The sequence below is a fragment of the Brachycentrus maculatus genome, unplaced genomic scaffold (assembly GCF_059751285.1).
Source record: "Brachycentrus maculatus isolate JH-2025_06_01 unplaced genomic scaffold, ASM5975128v1 h1tg000066l, whole genome shotgun sequence".
NCBI classification, from domain to species: Eukaryota; Metazoa; Arthropoda; class Insecta; order Trichoptera; family Brachycentridae; genus Brachycentrus; species Brachycentrus maculatus.
Genome location: NW_028280820.1, coordinates 71,479 through 98,086, shown reverse-complemented (window position 1 = coordinate 98,086; position 26,608 = coordinate 71,479). Strand labels below are relative to the sequence as shown.

The window sequence follows — 26,608 nt, the reverse complement described above, 5'->3', positions numbered from 1 at the left end:
GAAACAATTTTTGAGTAGTATTTATTTTATAAAGCTTATTAAAGGTGTCACAAAGTACCAGCAAAAGATTTCTAGTGGTCAAAGTCTCTAGAACTGTGTATGTGTATGGGTTTTTAATACACACGAGCAGCATACACATGGTCATAGAAATATACTACCATTATTTCATTTTCGTACAAGGCGGGCCTTTATTTTTTAATAAAAATCTCTGGATTGTTTCTCGGTTCAATATACATACTTGAAAAACAGAGTTGGTCGTTTTCCTCGAGAGGATTTCCAAGCTGATTTCCCTTGGCATTTGTTACACGCTCACTTTTGTATAGAGAACAAATGTAGCTTTACACCGTTCAAAATAACGATTTTTATGTTTGTTATTACTATCATTTTTTTATTGAAATTGAGTAAAAATAACCATTATTCAAAATATTTTGTTCTTTGTTATAGGTATCTCAACTTGAGATTAAATATGTCATTTTTATATAAGAAAAAAAGTTGGAAGTATAAGCAATCCAGGACTTACGACCTGGCTTTTGATAAGCTTCTTTAATCTATTGATATATGATCCGTAGGGAGAATAATCCAGTGTCTGATATAATCAATATTTAAAATGAAATATTTATCGTTATTTTTATACCTATTATTCTTCTGTATAACAAAAGCTATTTGTCAAAAAAATCAAGTTTGACCAAATAATTTTTCCGGTAACTGTCATTATGATACAGAAAGAACATAATAATCCAAAGCTTTATATTATTTATTGATTCGGCATTTTCTTTGTGGAATGACATTATTATTTTTTTAAAATTAAACACTTGAATATACCTCTTTATCGAGATTTATTTTTATTTACGACTAGTTTCGAAAACGACAGTTGTTTTCATCTTCTGGTACAAATTAAAACAGTAATTAAATTTTTATTTAATTTAATTTTTGTTTTAATTTGTACCAGAAGATAAAAACAACTGTTGTTTTCAAAACTAGTCGTAAATAAAAATAAAACTCGATAAAGTGGTATATTCAAGTGTTTAATTTTAATAAAATCCAAAGCTTTTATACAAAATTTGATGCTAGGTTTTAGCTCTATAGTTAATATACCAAGATTTTATATAAATATAAATCTAGTGACCGGGTTTCGTCTTTACTGATATAATTAGACAAATAACCGATGTAACCAGTTCGATAATATCCGGAATGAAAAAACTCGGTTACTAGTCATATAAAATAAAAGTGGAAAGAGCTTTATTGTTGTCGTTTTATTAAATTAAATGCATACATGTTTCATCAAGTAATGTCAGAACAAACCTTCAAAACAACTAAAAATATAATTTAAATAAAAAATTGCATTTTTACAGAGAGCACATTGGTAGGAGCAAAGCTTTACAACATTTTAATGCACGAACAAAATGTACGATAAACGGTGAATGTTCATCCATTCTTCGTGCAATTTTCCATATGTTTTTTTTTTGCTAGCTCATAGAGCTTTGCACAAGTGGAGTATCAGTTAAACACACCAGTGTAATTCCTTCAGGAGTCTTGTGGGGTAATTGTAAAATTGCTGAAGATTATAATGATAAAAAAATATATACATTGTATTTTTAAAAAAAAAGTTATATTTTAAAATGAATTGGGAAAAAATATTGTTTCGAAAATTTTATTTATAATAATTTATCAAACAGAAAAAAAACATTCATGATGTATTTATTGGTGAAAAAGGAAATGATGTATTAAATTATAATATAATGGCTCCGTATATGATAACATATCGAAGTTTGGAGATCAAATATTGAATGATTAAAATTATATGAACGTTAAAATTACTTGCGACCCAATATTTAAGATGTTGTTTTAATGTTATCATTAATAAAAGCAAAATGGATTTAACCTGTTTTTTCTTCTTCTTCTTCTTCTTCTTTTAGGACTAGGTCCTGTCATTCTCGGGTCACTCCTAGGAGGAGGAAGACCAGCTATCCTTCCATCGTTTAGGCGGTCTTCCTGGGGGTCTGATCCCGCTCATGTTGCTGTCCGCTGCCACCCTCACCACTCGATCTGAACTCGCTCTTCTTACATGATCTCTCCATGTTTTTATATTTTTTTTTAATTTTGTTAAAATAAAACTGTTTTGGTATCATTATAAAAGATGGTAAAAATGTAATATATTCTTGTTATTGTAGTAAAATTATAAAAATTATAAAAAATGTTTAATTTTTTTTTTAAAAATTAAATACTCTCCTTTTAGATTTGTAAATGTTATTCATAACCTTATTTTTTTTCAATGGATTAAAAAAATGAAGTATGGAGATTTAGGAAATAAAACAACTTTTATTATGAAAATAGTACTTTATTGGTACACTGACAACACTTTCTTATGGAAATGTTTAATATTATAGAATTACAAGTAAAATATTTCACAATTTAATTATTTTTATGCATAAATTAAAAAAAAATACACCTATAACAAAAGTCATAAAATGGAATATTCAATATAAATCGTTCGAGAGGTATTCAAACCGTATTGATTTAAACCAAATGTATTTATTATATGCAATATATCAGCGATGTTTTTATATAGATGAAACACAAAAATTAATTTATGTACGATATTTCAAAAGTAAATTATGAATTAAAATAATGCTGACTTTCATTTAGTTTATAGTTTTGCATCAAGCGAGTACATTTATTAATTTTATTTTTCAGTGCCTGATTGATTGATTTTAAATATAAGTCCGTTTTACAAGATTGCCTTAGTAATTTTATTTTCAATCTGTTATTATGGATTGTCGTCAAAGGTTCGAAGAATAATTATTTTAAACTGGTAATTATTACCAGTGTAAACTGGTACGGACATGCAACTGCAATTTCCCTTGACATTATTACTTTTATCCCTTTTTGCTTACAACTTCTACTGAATTTACTTCCTCATATAGTTAAATAGTTTTCTATCACGTTCTCCATTTTTATCCCATCAAATTTATTCCATTCCAAGAACCTGGAGAGCAAAACTTATTCACTTGATTTCATGTGATAATGTTATTATTAACATTACGTTTGTATTTTGTGGTACCCTATGCACCATCTGAGTGCATTAAGGGATCAAATAGTTTTTGTTGTAAATAAGAACTTGTTTTTGTTGTACATAATAACTTATTTTAAATAATCGCACTCCTAATAATATCTGATGCGACGTTACCAAATAATTGCTACAGCTTAAATTATATTTGATATCAAGGAGGCACTGAAAAATGTCATGCTTAAACGTGGTGATGTAAGGTAAAGAATCGTAAATCTATAAGGTCAAATGTTCGGAGAGAAACAAAGGTGATTTTTATTTAAAATTTCAATGACATTTTTTAGGAAGAAAACATACAATTACTGAAAATAACATTCTTATGTTCAATATTTTTATATTGAAATCCAATTATTCAAGAAAATAACTGATTCGTCCCTCAGGAAAATTCGACTAAGGATTCACGATCTTATAACTTGAATTGATTTAATATTGAAAAATAAATCCACAAAATAAACTATTCGAAACATGATTTTGAAATCCGAAATATAAATTTAAAAAAATGATGCGTAAGTAATTTTATAGTAATTTCCGAAATATATTTTTCCTTACTAAATAAGTACTTGGTAGCAAGCGACACAAAATATATATTTCTTTTTTTTTATATCCTAAGACTTAACGTTTCGTTAAAAATAAATTATTAGTATCAGGCCTTAGGCACATGGAGATACAATATTAAACACGAACGTTTTATGGCGTATAAATTTAATTTATTAGGTATAAAAAAACGAGTTTTATGCATACTTTAAATCTCAATACACTTTTATTCGCACACGGGATTAAGTAACACCGAGAGGTGGATTTTAAATAGTTTTCCTAATAAAAGTTCACATCAGACTTTAAAAACAGTTAATAAATGTATAAATTATAATAACAACATCAATTAACATTAGAAAGCTCAATGAAAACATAAAACACAATAATATTATATCTACTACGAAATATTTCCATAATACAATAAACGCCTCCGTAGTGAAATGGTCTTGTCCGCCTCCGTAGCGTAATGGTCAGCATGCTCGCCTACCAATCTGGAGGTCCCGGGTTCGATTCCCAGGGGGGTTTAATAAATATAAGTGATTTTTTCACTCTAATATTTATTCAATATTACACTGGACTGGTACCTGAAGTGGAGGGCTGATCACCTTTCCTTCATGTGTAATCGATCGAGATAACACTGCGTTTATATGAAGCAGTGCCCTATGCACCATTGGGGTGCGGTAAGGGATTTATTATTATTATACAATAAACGATAGATTTTATTTGTAAAAATCTGGAGTTTATTGTTAAGTGTATGTATACGGCTTGAACAATCAGATTTTGTAGGAAAGGAATAGATATTGATAAAGAGTGACCAAATAAAATAATTCAATTTATTACATATGAAAAATGGTAAAATAAACATTTGAAATACACAGTTTACCGTACAAAATTGAATATGTTATAAATATTTTACAAAACAATTAATTAATTTTATAAGTAAACAATTTAATGGGAGTTAAGAATAATTTAAATTAATTAAGCAAATGTACCTATTTTGTAATATAATGAGTTACAGTATTATGCATAGACACTACATCTAGCCGTTAAATACTAAATTACCTTAATTATTATATACAAAAATTATACATGTAAGTATTTTATACTTAATCAGTTTATAAATCACAAATTCATTTAAGTTAACGACATTTATAATAGAATATAACTGTAATATGTAAATATAATAAAAATCCAAGACAACAAAGAGAAATGAACTTTAACAAGTGTTACAAAGAAATTATTTAAATATTTTTTTAATGAATAATGATAAAATCATTGTTATCATTTTTTGTAACTGAATCATAAATTTCCAGATAAATAATTTGGCTCTCCTTTTGGTCTTTTCTTACACAATTAAAAAATATTTAATATACAATTTCATTAAAAACTCGTCTATATTTTTTGTTCATTCCAACTGTTCGCGATCTTATCTAACAAAACGTTGCACCATATTTTAAAAATTCTTATATTTATGTCATATAATATAAAAGAAATCAATAATATAAAAAGCAACGTGTAAAAGATACTACATTAGATTAATATTAACACATCGAATACAACGAAGAAACACAAATTTATTTTTTAATATCTTATTTTTTTTTAGTATATTTAATAAAATACCCTTTTATTACTACCAGGAGCTCATACGGTTGAAAGAGATCTTTGGTGGTTGTAAAATGGGTGTCTTATGTCGTTAGTTAGAAGATTCAGTATGGTCAGAAACAGGGTTGCCGAAAGCAGCGGTTGTAGGACGCGCACGCTCTTCGGGGCGTTTGCGCTCGAAGCTAGGGCGCTCGCAGCGGTATCTACGCACCGCTTGAAGTCTCCGTAGTCCACGCGGGTAATAGCGCAATAATGCGCGTGTGCGCATGCGCTCTCGCACCCAGATTTGGCTGGAGAATCAGTGGCGCGCACCGAGTTTGCGCGGAAATATCTGGAAAGAACGGATAATGAATGAACAAAATCAACCATAAACCATGTATCTCATAAATTGATTCGGGAGTTATTGTATTTTAAAGTACAATAAAAACCTTTGCGTTTTTAATCTAAATTTTACTTGTCAACAAATGAACATTTACAATTCTATTAACAACATTTTGAGTGTGTCCAAATTTGGATTATCTCTATAACTAGGAGTTATTTATCATAATTTTGACATCTCATGAATATGGAAGTCTGGGCATTTACAGCCCTCACGACCGTCATAGGCTTGGTTAAGTGATCAATTTACATACGTGTAACATTCACCATGGCAAATGTTGCACGTGTGTAAAATGGTCACTTAACAAAGCCTATGACGGACGGAAGCCCTGTAAATGCTCAGACTTATTCATTATCTATATTCTTCTTCATCTATGTTAAAATGTCAAAATTTACAATTCTTTTTACACATATAAATAAAAACACGTGTGTTTACATTGTTGTGTCAAAAGTAAAAAGCAATTCCTGAATTTCTTTAGGAGATTTAAGATTAAAAAAAAAAAACAAACATATGATTTTAAATTTAAACAGAAATACCATTTTGGAATACATAATTCTGTTTGATAAACATATTCTGTCATACAATCTGTATTTTTTGCAATGTATTAGATCAGTGGACGGCAACCTTTTGAGAGACTGGGTAAAAAAAATTGTAGGCAAAAATTCTAAAAACAATATTTTTTTTTCATTATGTCGTATGGTATAATATTTCTAAATGGTGTAGTGGGTAATTTAATTACTCGCGAGTAGTAGGTTGCCGACTACTGTACTAGTTAAAATACAACATTAATTTCGTTCTCCTGTCTTTTGAGATTCGTTTTTTTCTTTTAGATTTTAATTTGTTTCTTTTTCATCTTTATAATTTTTTTATTTTATGTTTTCTGTTAAAGTCAAGTATTTAAAGTTTATATTAACACTTTTAATCTAATTTTACTTCTTATAATATCTATTGTATTCTTATCAGTGCCTTTTACTATGACCAAATATAATGTATACTCACACACAGGCCATACCTTAATGGGATCTTTTATTGTATTTACAATACATATTTTTTTGTACTTGTATTTGTATTATGTTGTGAAATGCAAAAGAATTTAAAATAAAGAAATAAATAAAAAATCTACATAATATGGCGTTGATTCGTAACCAGCCCCTTGATTTATCAAACTACAGGGTGAATAATGGAGAAGGTGGTTGCTATAAGTATTTAATGCACCTAATGCATACTGGTGACATTGTGAAGTTTGGTGGCAGTGCTAAGCCATAAAGTTGGAGAGCTTTCCTCTCCCGGGAATCTAAGCCCAAGATTGCCAACTAACTCTGACTAACTCTCCTTATGAGAATGGCTTTGGTCACATAACCACAATACTGTATTCTGTCACCGAGAATAACTAATAATACATTATGTTATTTACCAAACTAACCACACGTCGTCGTCATAATACAGGTATAACAATTATGGGATGACTTCATAAAATCTGATATACTCGTAGATATATCCGATTGATGGATGTTTTGATTACCAATAACATATTATTTTTTGACATTTCATCAAAGATGAAGAAGAATATGGAAGTCTGGGCATTTAAGGGGCTGACGACCGTCATATGCTGGTTTAAATGATCACTTTACACACGTGTAACATTCAACCGATTCTACCCATTATTGACATCCACACTACTCAAATTCTTGGAAGTTCTATATATAATATTCACAAATTTTGAAACATAATCTTGAATAACTTGAATTTCATTAGAGTCATCTATTGGTGACATGAAAAGAAGATTTTTATTGAGCAGAAACTCTTTTATTAGTATGTGAGGTCTGAATCCTGGATTATAATCACACACATTAGAAACGTCATTTTATTTTATAATAATAAACAGCCTTATATATTTTTTTATCAAATGTTTCAGTTGTTGCGATGTACTTTTTTTTTAAATCTTGATCTTTAATCTTTAAATAAATTTGAATTTGAATTGCTTAATACTTCTGCTTCTAAAAGTCAGCTGTGACACGTGTTTCAATGCATTTAGCATAATTTTCAAGCACGTTAACAGTAGTATTTAAATTTTACTTGGTTAACAAGTAAAATTTAATTTTATCAAATATTTAAACCAAATTAGTATGAAGGTTTGTATGAGGAGATGCATGAACGTGGAAGAGGCGGAGAATGTTTGCAAAGACAGAGTGGTATGGCGTTCTATTCTCTCTGCCTTCCTCTATGGGGTGGTGGCGTGATGGTAAGTTGGTTTTAGTTAGTTAGTTTAAAGGAAATTTTGTTGAATCACTTTTTTGTGGGGATAAAATGATTATAAAAAAAATAGTTTCTAATAGTAAACGTCGATATTGGAATTTTTTATTTGAAATTTGTTTTTTGGTTGTTCACGTTTTTCAAACGACTTTGAAATGAAAAATACCGCTCACTCCTTTCAACAACGTCATATATAAAAAAATGAGATTTTTTAAGAGATCGTTTTCAAAGTTTCAACATGTAATAAAATGTATTAAAAATAAATAACAAGCCTCTTATCGAACTTTTTAGTGTGCAACAAAATCTGAATATTTTTTCTTCATTTGAATAATATTAAGTTTATTTAAAAAAATAATAAAACAATATTTTTCTTCAAAATGCAAAAACAACACTTTCTGCCCTGTAGCGGGTAAATACTAAGTTAAAAATATGGCGCTTTTGCTGGGAGTAGTAAATTTTCTGGGCATCCCGATAACATGTTAAACTTAAAATCGACGATTTTTGATATATGACGTTGTTGAAAGAAGTGAACAGTATGTCGAAACTTTTTCAACAAAAGTTATATCTTTGCTCTCTTATATGTTATCCCTCTGACAGCGAGTTAACGATTTATAAAAGGGTGAATTTAGACAAATTTCTTACTTGGTAAATAGAGTATTGACGCTCGGCCTATCTTGAGTGAACTTCTCCACAAGGTTATGCAGAGAATTCGCACTAATTTCTTGTAGGCCATAGTAGTTGGTCAGGTTGTACTCAGCTTGCCACTCCGCTTCTCCGAGGCTGTTGGCGTTCTCTATATCCATGTAGTATTGGGTATAGTCTAATACCTGGGAACAACACGAGTATATTTTATTAATAACAAGAAAATCAATATTATGGATGATTTAAACATTATTATTATCACTAATTTATTTTTTCACAAAAATGTTCATAATATTAGTAAATAACCACACGATTTTTGACCAAAAATCGCATGTGTTTTGTGTAGTTTTATGTGTGTAAATAGTGCTATGGTGGTATTGTTTACATGTTGTGGTAGTGATTATCCTGATGAAGAGGCGGGTACGTCTCGAAGTGGTGAATGATTATATACTAATATTATTAACATTTTTATAAAAAAAATAATAAGTAAAAATTAGTTACCACAAAGTAAATGATTTAAATATTAATAATATTGAGAATATTATTATCATCAACTTTATAAAATGTGCCACAAAGTATCTGCAAAAAACATTCAAGAAATTATTATTATCACTTAAAACTGAGTCTCTCCAAATATAATGGTGTATTGAATGCTGCTTCAAATTGATGCATGGTATTTTTAAATACCACCATGTCTTAAAATCGGTTCATCTGAATTTTGGTGCCGCAAAAGACAAAAAGAAGAACAGCATCACCCCTCACCATCTGCAGTTAGCTATCAACAATGAAAGGAGCTTTACAAGCTGCTCTCCAACATGACCATCGCTAAGGGAGGCGTCCTGCCCAACATCATGGCCATGCTCCAGCCCAAGAAGACCGAGAAGAAGACGCAATAATATGTCGGCTCCACTTTTTTCCCTCAGATTTAGCCGATTGACGACGATTTTCTTTAATATTTTCATTTATTTTTTTTTATTCATCTATCATTATCATTTTTATATCATAATTCGTATCTGCATAAGCACCCTTGAAGCAGTATTTTATAAAAATGGCGCTATGTAAATTAACCAAAATAGTTTTTATTATTATTCGATGCAATCTCATTTTCAAACTCAACCTCATATCTTTAAAAATCAACCGGGATGTTTCTAAACACGTGGCACAAAATTTTGAAATAGTGGTATTTATTAAGTAAAATAACAAAAATGGAAAGATATCAATGAAACTGACTGCTGCATAATTTTATCGCATGTACCATTGTTTATACGTCGCTTTCTTTTGTTCCACTCTCTAGTCGATTCTTGTCCAATTATCAATTAACAAATCGCTGCCGAAAGAAGTTTCACTTCAACTTCTTTATTATTTTATGAAACTTTGTGTTTCCGTATATCCATGAGTTACGCTTTATCATATATTCTCTGCCGTAGCACATCGGAGAGAACCAACGTGCACCCTTACTGTATCGATAGAAACTCAGTCTAGCGTATTATTACTCCTTATGGTATATCTTATGTAAGGATTCAAATGAATTAGCTTTGCCGACTTTGAAGAATCCATTTTCATACAAATGTATTGAAAATATACAGATAATACTGCAATATGAGAAAAGATCTGAAGTGAATGGCTTTTCAATAGAGAGAAATTGCAAAAAGAATAATAATATTATTTGTATTCTCTTCATAAATAAAAATATAAATTACAACATTAGTTAGTCACAATCATTGGTCACATCGTTTGCTTAATTGTCTCCTAAAGAAAATTCGTTAAATTCAACAATGGGTTCTAATTTTTTTTTTTTTTTTTAACACAATAGTAGCGCCATCTGTTGAACTTAATAGTAACACAAAATGCCTATGGCAGACACCGTACTTAGAATTTTCGATATTTTGATGGCATTATTGTTAGACAGATTTTAAGATAAATTAAACATATTAGAAACGTGTGCTTTTTATTTTATTAATTTTCCGTTTTATCAGACTTAGCGTGATGGGGTTATTTTTGGCACTTTTATTCTAATCGGTTTCGACAAACACCTTGTTCAAAGTAACAAAAATTAAAGTGGTAAAAACAAAGTTTAAGTATCAATTTATAAAAATTGCCACAAAATAAAAAAAAAACCTTCAAAAAATTATGTGATTTAAAAAAATATTATTTCAATGTGATAAGCTACATTTACTTATTAAACAATAGCCATGTTTGTTATCCGTACACGTAAGTACATAATATATTAAAATACATACAGTTTTCAGCACATACTAACACATAGATTTGGCACTGACTAATGATGCAAGTGAGCTCCATTATACTTTGTACAATGCTACAACTAAGGGTGAAAGGGGGAATGATCCTCCCAGTCTAAAGTCGATCATGGCGTTCACAAGTAGAGCACTGTCGACTTAAAAAATAAACTAAAAACAATCCTGCTAAACGCCAGACAACATAAGATAGATCTGCTTGTTAAGGTTACGTGAGAAATCGCTGAGTCGTGGATTTCGTAATAAGATTTGAATCAAATAACGTACTTAATATACTCTTACTTTACTTAGAAAGTTTTATTTTCTTATTGCAAGAATCTTTATCACACTATAAGGATTCATTTGTAATGAAAGTACTTAGAATAAAAAAATATATATAAACCACTTTGTTAAATCAAATTTTACTTTTTTCAAAATTTCAACTTATAACTAACTAACTAATCATCACGCCGCTTCTCCAGGGGTAGGCAGAGAGAATAGAACGACAAACCACTCTGTCTTTGCAAATATTCTTCGCCTCTTCCACGTACATGCATTTCCTCATACATACCCACCGTTGTTTCGACTCCTAACCTGACCGCTTTCAAGTATTTGGCATACCTGATTTCTTTTCTGAAGTTTTTCTCGGAAAAACTTGGCAGGATTAAAAACTTTTTTTCTTTTGTTTTTGAAAGTAGATCTGAGTGTGAAATATTGGTAAATGGAGAGATTTTGGAGCAGGTAAATGATTTTGTATATTTAAGTAGTATGTTTTCTAGGGATGGAAAGATTGATAAAGACGTAGAAAGAGAGAGTGAATGCTGGAAACAAAGTGAATGGTGCACTAAAATCAGTTATAGCAAAAAAAACCTATCAGCGAAAGCTAAACTGGCAGTACACAACGGAGTCCTGGTTCCTATCCCAATGTATGGAAGCGAAACATGGAGTTGGCAATTTCAACTTATGTTTAAAGTTATTAAGATATTTTTGAAAACACATAAATATATTTTTGATAATATATTTTTATTGAAAATTCACTTTTTCAGACATCCATATTCTTCATCTTTGAGGAGATGTCAAAAAATAATAATTTGATTTTGTTGATTTAATATATAAGGATAAATAATATAAAACATTGTTAATTAATTATTTTCATCCCATGTTTCAATGCGATCATTATGCCTGATTAACAAATAAAATGATTATATTTTACCTCCATTGAGGGTCTTCCAGTAAATTGTTATAAATAATATTTATTTATTTTGTTTTTCAATCACAATTTTGCGATATACCGTAATATTTCAACTTATCTTCTTTATGTCGCTTCCCTTTATCGTTTCAGGTCGGCGGAGTACCGTTCAAACTTAGTCAAATTTTAAGGAAAATTTGTCTGGACATTTTAATTCACCCCATTCGTGATAAGGCTCGATGCAAATTGAGACATTGATACCAGTACTGTGTAGGTAACGTTTAAAAGATCTATAAAGGCATTTAAGACGTCCATCTTAAATGGTTTGTTACATAAATTAACCTTTTCATGTTCGTTCAATGGAGGCATGGTTGAAAATTAAATAAAATGAAAGGGATTATGTTTCATTAGAAATATTTAAGAAATTTGATACCTCAAAGGGTTTTCAATTGATAAATATTTTTCCAGAAGTATTTAACTCTTTCTTGATAATTTCAGTAAAATTTACTAATTAGGAAATTAAAAAAGGTGTTTAGAGATGGTTTAGGCATGTGAATCAAATGAGTGAATAAATGATAACTTCTAAATGTACACAGCGATCTTTGGTTAGATAAATAGTAGGTATTTGTCTGAGAGATGAAGAAATCAGACGCCGTACAAAAGATGTTAATATGGTAGATCGTATTACCAAACTGAAATGGTAATGCGCAAGGCATAGAAACTTAGAAAAGTTTCTGTTCCGTAGCCTAACCAAAACCATGTATCACCACATTTTATGAGAAAGCCAAGAAATTAGGCGTTATTTGATGATATGGTTTATAGATTAAAAAATCCATTTTCCATAGAGCGCAGATGATATTCTCGTAATTGACTTCGTCTTGGGCAGTGGTTCTTAACCTGGGTTCGAACCCCAGGGGTTCGGTGAGTCAGTCTCGGGGGTTCGGTGGAGGACATATCTTTGCGAGCAATCCTTTTCGAAGATGCTGGATATAAAAACGAAGCAGAGGAATATACTTTGTTGTGAAAATGACATGAGAGTGGCACTTGCCAAGGTAAAGCCGCGAATTTCTGATTTGGTTTCTGAAAGGCAACAAGAGAAGTCACACTGATTTGAAGTAAATATTAATTAATATGTTTCGTGTTTGATTTAACCATTAAAATTTAATGTTTTGATCTGTGTTTTCTTTTATTTTATTTTGCACACCTATATTTAAATATATACCATGTTTTGAATTTGTAAAAATCTAATTTTATTTTTCCAACTAGGAGGGGTTCGGTGAATACGCATATGTAACTGGTGGGGTTCGGTACCTCCAAAAAGGTTGAAAACCACTGGTCTAGGGTCTTCAATAAATTTTCGATAGAATCTTAAATATTTTTCGCAGATACTTTGTGGCACATTTTATAAACTTTAAAAATAAAACGACTTCATTTTTAATAACTTTTTTCTAACCGGTTTCGACAAGAACTTTATCATCATCAGGGTCAGAGTATGTATTAAATACTCATGATGACAACGTTTTTGTCGAAACCGGTTGGAGAAAAGTTCCAATAAAAAGTGGCTAAAAAAGTTATCGATGGGCTAATATGAATGCTTCTCAAATTCATGTGTTGTTTAACAGTTCGTGTTTGGATGCCAAACAATCCTTAGGGTTGAGTATCTAGCTCGTAGAAAGGGTTAAGAGTTTCGAGCACTTGGGAGTGTACTCAACTGAAAATAGCAGCCTTCAAAAAGAATTAAGACCATCCCATTGGACATTATGAAGGCTGTCGAGAGATCCGATTTGTACTCAATAAGAATAAAATGGTCTCTTTTCGTTAGTTGCATTATACCTTTTCTCTTATACGCCTGTGAAATATTGCACCTTACAAGGCCAAGGGTGCAGAATAACTGTATTCGCTTTGAAAAGAGATTACATTTTAACATCTCAACGTGGCTGAAGAAGGATATGGAAATGTCGATATTTTTTGGGCATATGATCTATCAAAGGCTGGTTAAATGACCACTTTACACACGTTCAACATTCACCATACTTCGCCTGTCCAAACTCAAAACACAGTAAGGGACATTTTTTTGTACTACTTTTTTTTCCATTTTTGGACTTAGTAGATTCTACTTAGTCCAAAAATGCAAAAAAAACGTACCACTAAAAAAATGTCCCTTACTGTGTTTTAAGTTTGGACAGCCGATTAATCATGATTGACAACTTCACTACTCAAGTTTTGGTAAGTTGTATTTTATTTAAAGGTCAACAATTAAACTCGTCAATGACAGGTTGTAATAACAGGCTTATACTCCCAAATTGCCACTTTTTGAAACTCCAATATATATCATGATATAATAGAAGCAGAAGAAGAGCGAGAAAAAGGCATGGTAAAGTATTTCAAATGCTCGAAAGTGGTCAGGTCAGGAGTTGGAATAAACGGTGGGTATGTATGAGGAGATGCATAAATGTAGAAGAAACGATGACTGTTTGCAAAGACAAATTGGTATGGCGTTCTTTTTCCTCTATCTACCCTTTTGGGGAAGCGGCTTGATGGTAAGTTAGTTACTTAGTTGAATTTCATATAAAAAAAACTTATAAAATTCGTTACTTTAAGGATGACTTTTTTTGCAATACTTATGCCAAAAAATTATACAGTAAAAATACAAATACGAGCTTATATACGAAGTATTCAGATGTAAACGGCGTTTGTAAAATAATTATTATGCTTAATTGATATTAGTAATGTTAGTAAATAACCACTCACCGACTACTTCTGTCTACCGGTTTCGAGACGTACCCGTCTCTTCGTCAGGACATACACTACAATTTAACAATCATGCGAACAACACTACACCACACCCACTTAGTACTATTCACATACACTATCACTACACATGCAAAACATGCAGAGCGAGTTGTTAGTCCCACCATGCTTTTGGGAAACTAAATAATAAAGTAAAAAATGTAATATAAATATACGCAGGTTGGAACCTATATTAGGATTCAAAGAGAAGGGGGTAGGTTCTGGGAAGTGGGAGGAGTTGAGTTAGGAGCTGATCGGTTCGATGTTACATCGAATAACGGGCTGTATGGAAAATTTATTTGGTTATTTATTAATTGGATGTTATTTTTAATGGATTTTCTAATGTGAAACATTTCCATATTATTTAATTTTAACCCTTTAACATTTGTGTGTAGTATTTTTATCCCTGTTTCTTTATTAAATTCGTGATTGGACTCTATCAAATGATTTGCAAATTCCGAAAAATTATTATTATTTAAGCATCTTATGTGTTCCTTTATCCGAGTATTGAAATTTCGTGTCGTTTTACCGACGTATACTGACGTACAGTTATCACACTGTAATTGATATACTCCCGAATTATTTAATATGTCATTTCTATCTTTATTATTTAATAAGATTTTACCGATATTATTGTTAGTATAAAATGCAGGCTTAATGTGATTTGGAAAATATTTTGATACTTTGTTAGACATATTATTTACAAATAGGATTCTTCTCCATTTGTTACTAGTATTCTGTTTTTTATCATTATTTATACAGGGATATAAAAATTGTTTCACTGATTTTTGTTTCAATTTTCTATTTAAAAGAGTATCGATTAATTCTGTTGTGTATCCATTATTAATTGCAATTTGTTTAATTGTATCTAATTCTATATCAAAATCTAGTTTCGATAAAGGAACATTTACTAAACGATGTAACATTGAATGAAAAGCGGAATGTTTATGGGAAATTGGGTGATTAGACGAATTATCAATGACAGTATCCGTATACGTAGGCTTACGAAATATATTAAAATCTATACGATGATTATTGATCATTAAAGTCAAATCTAGAAAATTTAATTTATTATCTTTTTGACTTTCTAACGTGAATTTAATTTTTTCATTGAACTTATTTATGAAGTTAAGAAATGAGGTTAATTGACGTTCTGTCCCTGTCCATATATTTTTTGTATATGGACAGGGACAGAACGTCAATTAACCTCATATCTTAACTTCATAAATACGTTCAATGAAAAAATTAAATTCACGTTAGAAAGTCAAAAAGATAATAAATTAAATTTTCTAGATTTGACTTTAATGATCAATAATCATCGTATAGATTTTAATATATTTCGTAAGCCTACGTATACGGATACTGTCATTGATAATTCGTCTAATCACCCAATTTCCCATAAACATTCCGCTTTTCATTCAATGTTACATCGTTTAGTAAATGTTCCTTTATCGAAACTAGATTTTGATATAGAATTAGATACAATTAAACAAATTGCAATTAATAATGGATACACAACAGAATTAATCGATACTCTTTTAAATAGAAAATTGAAACAAAAATCAGTGAAACAATTTTTATATCCCTGTATAAATAATGATAAAAAACAGAATACTAGTAACAAATGGAGAAGAATCCTATTTGTAAATAATATGTCTAACAAAGTATCAAAATATTTTCCAAATCACATTAAGCCTGCATTTTATACTAACAATAATATCGGTAAAATCTTATTAAATAATAAAGATAGAAATGACATATTAAATAATTCGGGAGTATATCAATTACAGTGTGATAACTGTACGTCAGTATACGTCGGTAAAACGACACGAAATTTCAATACTCGGATAAAGGAACACATAAGATGCTTAAATAATAATAATTTTTCGGAATTTGCAAATCATTTGATAGAGTCCAATCACGAATTTAATAAAGAAACAGGGATAAAAATACTACACACAAATGTTAAAGGGTTAAAATTAAATAATATGGAAATGTTTCACATTAGAAAATCCATTAAAAATAACATCCAATTAATAAATAACCAAATAAATTTTCCATACAGCCCGTTATTCGATGTAACATCGAACCGATCAGCTCCTAACTCAACTCCTCCCACTTCCCAGAACCTACCCCCTTCTCTTTGAATCCTAATATAGGTTCCAACCTGCGTATATTTATATTACATTTTTTACTTTATTATTTAGTTTCCCAAAAGCATGGTGGGACTAACAACTCGCTCTGCATGTTTTGCATGTGTAGTGATAGTGTATGTGAATAGTACTAAGTGGGTGTGGTGTAGTGTTGTTCGCATGATTGTTAAATTGTAGTGTATGTCCTGACGAAGAGACGGGTACGTCTCGAAACCGGTAGACAGAAGTAGTCGGTGAGTGGTTATTTACTAACATTACTAATATCAATTAAAATGTTTGACCACAAAGTAAATGCTTTGAATATAAATAATAATTATTATGCGTTTATTTCCAACATATACATTTATGCATGTCTGATGTGTAAGTATATTATGTCAAATTTGTTGGGATAATTGATTTATTAATTTTAAATTACAATTATTTTGAACGTACTAACTTATTTACAAAAATGTGAACAAACGTTCGTTTAGTTCCAAAAGAGTTTATAAAAGTATTGGTTTATCAAAAACAATGTTTAATTTACATTTTAATTAATACGAATATGTTTTTATTCGGGTTATTCATATCCTGCTTGTGGTTATGTTCATTTATTAATTACAGAGAAAATTGTAAAAAGTTATCCTAATCACGCAACAAACAACTTGAAAAAAATGTTTAAATTTGGGAAATATTTCATCAATTAATCAATATTTAAACAAACAACCTTTAATATGCTTATATTCGAAAAGTTCGTTGAATTCATGTTTTAAAATTAATTATATTCCAACTGTTATTATGAAAAACATTGCTGTTGTTAATTGAGAATTTATTTCATTAAAAAAAAATTGAACATTAAACCAGAAATTTAAAATACATTCTAATTTAAAGTATAATAACCTGTTATTTTCTTTAAAAGCTTTGTCTTTTTTAGGGAAAGATATAAATTAAACTTGAAACAGAAAAATATTCATTATGTACTCATTATAATATTCAGTTATGTTTAGTTTAGTACGTTTTTATCCCTGAAGAAGACAACATGCTTGTCGAAGCCGGATCGGAAAAATAGTATAAAAAATAAAAGTGATTGAAAACAAAGTGCGAATTTTATTTATTTTTAAATTGTGCCACAAAACACCGGCAAAAAAATAACCAAGAGAATATAAATCATACATTTGAATGCTATGTTTGAAAGTAATAAGCCCAAAGTTTATTTGAAGATACTGCAAAGATTCTTCTAACCCTTGGTGCACCCAATGGTGCCTTTGATACTGCATCGTATTGACGCAGCGTTATATTGATTGTCACTTACATGAAGGCAAGGTGATCACTACTGCGCTTCGGACCAGTCCAGGTTAATATTTAATAAATATTGGAGTTTAAAAACACTAATATTTATTTACAACCCCCCAGGAAATAGAATTCGGAACCTCTAGTACGGTAGCTAAACACGGCAACCATTACACCGCGAAGGCGAACATTGTCAAAGTTTGTCAAGAAAAATAAAATACCGAGAAAAATATATATTTTTTATTTTGCAGCTAGCGATTGAATAACGCAGCTTTTGAAAAGAGTTATATAAAAAAACTGGCTGCGTTGATTAATATTCGAAATTTATTTACCTTACTCGTATTTGTTTTGAATATCAAAAGGGAATAGTCTGAAAAGAAATTCCTGTTGTAATTAACGTAAAAACACCGTGTATCAATTTCATCAGAAAAGTAGGCCAGAGAGCTTTTTTGAGAACGTTTATTTACCTGTTCATTATTTGTTTTCGGTTGTGTTCGAAAACATTCGGAACGGATTCAATACCGAAATGAAAATCATCATTGTATCACTGTTTGCCTAAGGATATACGGATCGCGTGTGAAATATCACATCGTGTTACTCAGCAATATTGAATTTGTTATGCAACCCTCAGTTAATTAATTAAATGCTGGGGTTGGAGATTTATTTTGCCATTTTGTCTAGAATTTGCGAGTGTGTTTATGATTGTTATTGAACTTTTAGTCAGGTTTATATAAATTTAACCCATAAATGTTTTGAATTACCCTGAGTAAACGCTTTTAAATACACTTCACTTACCGATTACTATTAAACACTACATTATGTATATTGATTATATGCCTTGAGTTAATTTACACTTAAATATAAATTTAAACGTTTTACATAACTCATACGAATTTGGTTCATATAAGGGACTTACATTTATATTATAGAATTTAACGTCGTTTCAATGCGTCCTATTAGATGTAGATATAGAAAAAAATACAATCAAAATTGAACATTATATAATTATTTTATATTGTATATTAATTGTTAATAAAAAGAATTTTAAAATTTGAAAATAAAAACGCTAAAAATATGATTATTTATGTACTCGTATATATATTTTTATGAGAAATTATCTTAATATTCCTCTCGGAAAAAAACTCCTAAGATATAAATTTAACTTTTCAATTGCTTGTTGAAAGTATAAAATAATAATAAAAATGGTGTTATTAAATATAAAATCACTCAAACATTAATTAAACTGATTATCTTAATGTAATTATTTAAAAACCACAAATAATATTATTTTGAAATTAATGATTTTTTAGCAAGTACACTAATTAATATTTTTAACAACTTTTAATTAAAATAATATTTTGTTTTTTCACTCAGTCTAAACACAAAATTTAAATACAAAAAATAAATGCTGAAAATCGTATCGTCTATTATCTACTATCTTATACAAATTGGATTTTCAAATTATTCTTAATCACACCAAAAAATATTTTTAGTATGGGAGAAGGTACATACAATGTATTGATGACGTAATTCATTGCATAAATTTAAATATATATTTGATGACTATTCAACTTACTTGTCCTCTGTCAGAGTCGAACTTGTAAAGTCTTAGTCCTGGATTATTGTATCCTCCGTTAGTTTTCCTTGGAGTAACAGAAGGGGCCAACATTGCCCAGGACACGGGTTTTCCTGAAAGATAATGAAACATGAAATCAATAAAAACATGACATAATGCAGATATGTTGAATCAATTTTAGGGATTATACTTTTTCTACTTGTACCTACATATATATTTTTTAATGTTGACATATTGGTGATTATCAAACTAGTCCAAAGATGTCACATAAAATACTCATATTTTTGTCGTTATATAAACTATAATCGTAGAAAAAATAAGCCTTTTAATGTAAAAAGAGAAGAATATATGATTTTGTAATATTTAGTTTAAATATTAGTGAATAAATAAATTTATAAAATTATAAACCAGATTTCATAACTGTCATTTATAGAGATATTGGATGTGATGACGTTGGTTATGACGAAACCCGGTTGCTGATAAAATAAAATTCATGTGGAAAAAAATACAAAGTTTTTAATTTATTCTATAAAATGCAGTTCCGCCAAGAAATGTCAGTACAAAACTTCAAAAATCCAATTTATGATTGTGTTTTATGTAAGTTTTTTTTCTTTTCATTCTCTCATTTCAAAACTGTATTCTTTGGTGTTGGGAATTACATCTTTGAAACATGTGGTGTTACATGGATGAAAAACAGGATGTTTACGTAAATCATCTATTTTATGCAGAAAATGCCTAATAAAGCTAAACATTTGTCTATTTTTTATATAAACGCGTACAAAAATCTTTGATTGATGAAATGCCGAATCAATAAATAATATATTTCCTTTTTCTGTAAAAAGTATTAACAAATAAAATATGAAATAAAATGCATTCTCTACCTTCATTGTACATGATGCGGAAGGAATCTGAGTGCAGGTGCCCGAAGAACTGTCCGGCTATGATGGAGCTGAATCTCTTCACTAGCTTCAGGTAGCGGTGGTTGCTCTCCTCGGACATGGCAGTGTTGGGCGGAGGCGGCGCCCCGCCCTGCCGCTCATCAGCCCCCGGAGGCACGTGCCCGACTATGTACACCTGAGAACAAATAGTAAACCTCATTTAGTTAAGGTAGAGCTTAAATATGATTATCATCGACAAACACATTTTATTTTAAATAAAAAAATAATAATAAAATTTATATTTGAAGCACTTTGTGATTTTCCATTTTATAATTAAAATGTTACTTTGTTTTGAAATCACTTTAAATATTATAATATAACTTAGTTATAATATCTTCCGGTTTCGAAGATAACCGTTTCTTTATCAAGACTGAATAATAGTATTAATCAGTCTTGATAAAGAATGGTTAGCTTCGAAGCCGGTAGACATTATAATTAATTTTTAATAAAATATTTATAGTGATTGAAAAAAAGTATTAATCAGTCTTGATAAAGAAGCGGTTAGCTTTGAAAACGGTAGACATTATAATTAAGTTATAATAAAATATTTATAGTTATTTTGAAACAAAGTTATATTTTAATTATAAAAAAAATATTTTGAAACATTGCCGTTGGGTTATTTAAAATAATGTATTTTAATTGGTTACACAGTGGGAAAAAACTTTTTTTACAGAAAACAACAAAAACCTACTTTTGTTGGCACATATCATGTCGGAAAACATTTATACCAATTGATTTTAGGGACAAATGTTTTTTTCTTCACTTGTGTGAAAAAAATGCAAGGATGTAATTCAAAATACAGCACCTTTGTTGTTTCAACCCTTAAACCTTCAATCATGTTCCCTCCATTATGTCAATTCTTAATTTCATTTGAGTTATATTTGCATGAATAATTCGAAGCCATATTTTAAAGTTACGGCGATTTGCTACCATATAGGTGGATGATTTGTATGGGGGTTTAAAGAAATATACGATATTTTTATTAAAATATTATCTTTGTGGTTTAAATTTCCAAAACGCAGAACTGATCACGTTAATATAATAAGCGATTGCAATAAAATCGATATAATGCAATCACCTTAACACTTTTAGCAGCGGATAAGGGTTTGAAGAAGAATATGAAATTGGCCCATTCGTTCAATAAAGAATTAGAGGGCTGCATAAATATTTTTCGTTTTTTGGATACATTTTTTTTAGTAAAAAAGCTGTCTTCAAATTAAAGTTTGACAGCCACATACAGTACTTACGTACATAAATATTTCCTTTAAGCCGTGAAATCAACAAAGTGAAACATGATAAAATGTAAACACATTGTTATATACGAAATTGAGCCATGCTACGGTTCTGTTTACGTTTCACGTACGTCATCCTTGGGACCTTCTACACATTGTACTCCGTATGAAGCGCATCCTGAAACCCACCCTTTGTTTATAGTAGCAATTGGGGTACGTGCTAGTGCCGGGAATATAGAATGAACTTGTTTCTGCAAAGAGGACTTAACCCACATGAGTATATTTTCAGAAATTTCCGAATAATTCATGCTCACAAGTAACTTGGAAATATTTTGAAAAAAAAGTGTATACTTATGAGACAACTTGAATCAGTTTTTGTTCAACAAATTCAATAATAAAAAAAATAGTAAAAATCAACAAAATCGTTTAAAATTTATCGATTAATAATACTATTTATCTAATATAATTTGTTAAGATATTTTTACCATGTATTTTCTTTCGAACATTTTTTTTCTCCTGGTTGATACATTTGAACGATCTTTTGAAATTCGGATTCAATAATGCAGTGTTTTTTTTTTTATTATGAATAACATATATGTAGGCAATGTGATCATCGTAACGTTTCAAGTGCCAACCTGTGGTAATGGATGATAAGCAAATTTTAAATGAGCTACACTTTAGAGGTGATAAGTTTTTCTTTACATTTTATGAACCGGCTCCTGAACGTTCAATATTATTGAAAAAAAAATTATATTACGTCAAGAATCTTAATCTTGTTACACATATAATATTTTTCGTAATAAAGCAATACCTTATTAGCCATAAAATAATATAAAAATACTGTAAGTCAATCGGTTATTGACTAAATTATTGTGATTTATTTGGTGTAAATATTACTGTAAACAAAATTATAATTTTATCACATAAAATACTAACACATTAAATGTAGTTATTCATTGATTTGGGGTTTAATTTGTGGAACTTCATCACTTTTTTTCATAAAAAAATTCAACATAAAATGTAGATGTTTTATTCCCTGTAAACATTATATTAATTATATATTATAAAACAAGTTCCATCAAGAATGAATCATATGGTTATTTAAATACTATGCGAAATATTGTGCAATTACACCGAGGGGTCTCGCCATTGGACCCCCAAGTTTGGTTACAGAACTGTTCCTCAAATAATTTTAAGGGTTGGATCTTGTTTGCTGAAACGCGTTCAAATACAAATCGAGAAACAAAATGGCGCAACCCCTCAGAGCGGAATGGTCTCACTCGATTCTAGTGTTAAATCATCCCCCGAATAACAAAATACTAAAACTGAGAGAAAGAAGCACAAAGGTTATGATATAAAATTGTGCACGAGAGCAGTAGATTGTAGATGCAGGAAAATTTCTGACTTGAGACGTTTCGCTTTATAAGTAATGCACTTTGATGAAAATAAATATGATATAAAGCCTTCATCCAGTTCCAGTAATAACAAATCCCTCAAAGTCTCATATTTTATTAGTTTTTATTTGTTCCTTCAAAGCACTTACAATAAATTAAACTCTAGTAGAATCAGATTTACGAGAGCTTGATCTGACTCCATGATGTAGTAGTAACTATGTTTGACTACCATTCTGGAGGTTCTGAGTTCTATTCAATTTACTGACACTTTGCAGAGTGGGTTAAAATAACTGCCAGCTAGAGCTGACAGTTATTTTTTACCTGCTCTGCAAAAAAAAAAACAACCGAGGAACTCCGGTTTTAAAAATATTTAATTTTTTGTCTTAGTTTATCCCTCGTTAACGTAAGAAAAAAAATTCAATTTAGATGTGTTTTGATAATTCTGTGTTTTTCAATAGTTACTTGAAATATTACAATATATTCAAAGTTCGTTTGACGGCCTCTAGCCAGATGTGACATGTATGACAAACTTGAATAGGCAATCTGACGCTGTTCCCAAAGGAAAGTTAACCATAGTGTTTCCAAAAATAATCAATGTTTTATATAATATCATTGAGGAAGTATTTAACAAATATATAAAATATCTAAAATTATTATTTTTATGTTGACATACCAACATAAAGTTAGAAGAATATAAAAGTCCGAGTATGTACAGGCATTCAACCTGACAGAGGCAGGTTTAAGTGAACATTTTATCTACGTGATTTACCAATTCTACTCATGATTGATGACTTTATAAGAAAAAGAAAAAAAGTTATTTGGACACACTTATACGAGTTATATTATTTTATTTTTATTTTCACCATCACAAAGTACAATGTGAATTAATTATAAAGTAACTCGACTTCAGGCCAAATCCTTTTCAGTCTCCATTCCGCGGTAATGTGTGATGCGCCCGGAGAATGTTGTGAGGCTTACGGCGGAAAATCCAAAAATTCCGTGTAATATGGAAGAAGTGGTATTCTCGCTACTGGAACGTTTATTAGTCCCGACTGAGTTGCACGTATCCGCATGACGTGGCTAAACTTGCAGATTGCTTGCACAATAAAGGCATAAGCCCGTCCCGCGCTAATTTTATTACGAGGAGTAATGTCATTTTATACAGGTACGAGTGCACATTTGTGCGCATTTTATTATACTCTTGGTAATTAATTCCGCATTTTTCGTTTGTCGCTTTAACACGTAAATACTGTTTTTCGCAGTGCAGAAACTACTCGAGCTGCTCAATTATTATTTTTTCTTTTTACCCTTTTCCGCAATCAATGGTGCATAGGGAATGACGTATTAGCATGACATGGCTAAACTTCAAGATTACTTGCACAATTATTTTTGGTTTATTTATATGTAAAATATTTTCTTTCCATGCATATCTCCCTTCAGTTTTAATTCTCGAAAAAAGATTTTATAATCAATTTATAGGCATAAGCACGTCCCTCGCCAATTTTATTAAAAGTAATGTCATTTTATACAGGTACACATAGGTAGGAGTGCACATAAATGTGCACTCCTGCCTATGTGTACCTGTATAAAATGATTGTCAATATTTTTCTTCTTACATTTATCTGCATCTAATGGTACATAGGGCACTTTATTGTATTGACATAGTGTTATCTTGATTGTTACTTACTCGTAAGCAAAATTATCAATAGTATGCAGAAGCGAAAAAAATGACAAGAATGCGAAAACCTACCGTCGGAAGTTCTGGAAAGAGCGATGGAGAATGCCACAAAACGAGCCCTTATTGTTATCAATTCTGGATGTGGCCACTTAGCCGATATCATTTTTTCGACTTAACGGAAAAATTAGACAACAAATAAATACAATCCAAATACAGAATTTTTTCAAGTGACTCCGAAGAAAAAATTAGAGACGTATCAAATTTTTTAGTGTATTAATATAAAAGGAATTGAAAACCAAACAAAACATTGTTTTTTTTTTTTCATGAATGTTTTTTGCTTTTTATTTGTGGGACATTTTATAAGCTTTTCAAAAAAAACAAGCTTTTTTGGATCACTTTTATTTTTGTCCTAACCAGTTTCCTAATGAGATGAATACAATACATATCTGAAGCAACAAAGCGTTTGTCAAAACTAGTTGTAAAAATATGTGGTTTCGAAAAATGCTTGAGTTTTATTTGATAATGTTTGGTGTTTTTATTAATTGATGTATTTTATTGATGAGAGTAATAACTATTCATTTTCTATAACATATTGTTTGTCTCCAAATCGATACCGTTTGTTTTATTGTAATTATTGCTTAGAAGTTTTACTAAAAAAATACGCAATAACCACATATAGCGTCCGCCAAAATGTATTTAAAAATTAGCTTCGCTGAACTAGAGTGATTTGCATTCAGACTTTCGAAATATCCGTTGAACTTAAAATAAACATTTTATCACTGTCATAGAATTCCTTGTTTGAGTAACAATAAAGTATATCCGGTATAAAACAGTGGGTTTTTTCATATTGTGTTTACAGGCGCAATATTTCGTCTTTCATCAAACAGACCTTCTCGTTTATTGGCAAACTTTTCTTTTCGTAAAATACTTTTTCGATCTTTTTAGGGGTAAGCTTTCCCTGTGACAGGCTTTTACGCTGCTACATTTTATACCAAAGAATATTTATTTTGTTCAATTGCTTCTGTGTGGTGTTTATTCTTGCATCAAATTTATGAATTAAATTTTCCCTTTGGTCATGAAATTAAAATGTGACAAAATATATTTGTACATATAATATTTTTTTTGCTTCTTAATTATGCTCCACCTCTGTGGTGTAATGGTTGGCGGGTTTAGCTACCGTGCTGAAGGTTTCAGGTTCGATTCCCAGGAGGGGGGTGAAAATGAATATTAGTGATTTTACACTCTAATATTTTTATAATATTATCCTGGACTGGTCCCTGAAGCAAAGTAGTGATCTTCAATCTTCAGTGTAATATTCAAGATAACACTGCGTTAATACGATGCAGTGTTCTATGCACCATAGGCAAGTATTGAAAGTATTGATTAAGTGTCAATTTCATGTCAATATAAATATTTTGTAGAAATCGAAGGTTGTTTGATGTAATTGTTTTTTTTTAAGCCATCATTTTACATACACCACGGATTTTACGTTGCCCGAACCCATTTTACACTGTGTATGGGTAAATAATTTCATTTATCAAACTAAACAATCACTGAAACGGCTCAAAACGAGTGTTGGAAAAGGCGTGAACTGAAATCGTTTTATGTGTGAATTTCTCCAAATTACCCCATTTAACTGTGCGTACCCAAGAGAAAATAATCAGCCCCAAACTTGAAGTTT

The 26,608-nt window shown here is 30.1% G+C and overlaps 1 protein-coding gene across 1 annotated transcript in view; it reads right to left on the bottom strand.

The window, feature by feature from the left end:
- Positions 1–5,109: 5,109 nt before the first annotated feature.
- Positions 5,110–26,608, bottom strand: part of LOC148311342 (acid sphingomyelinase-like phosphodiesterase 3b) — a gene marked incomplete at its 5' end in the record, with an annotated part of 89,394 nt that continues 67,895 nt past the window's right edge. The window contains 4 exons of the mRNA XM_088256761.1: positions 5,110–5,534; positions 8,478–8,662; positions 19,686–19,798; positions 20,567–20,759. Of these exons, the coding sequence (XP_088112887.1) occupies positions 5,243–5,534; positions 8,478–8,662; positions 19,686–19,798; positions 20,567–20,759 (783 nt within the window). The remainder of the gene's footprint in view (positions 5,535–8,477; positions 8,663–19,685; positions 19,799–20,566; positions 20,760–26,608) is intronic.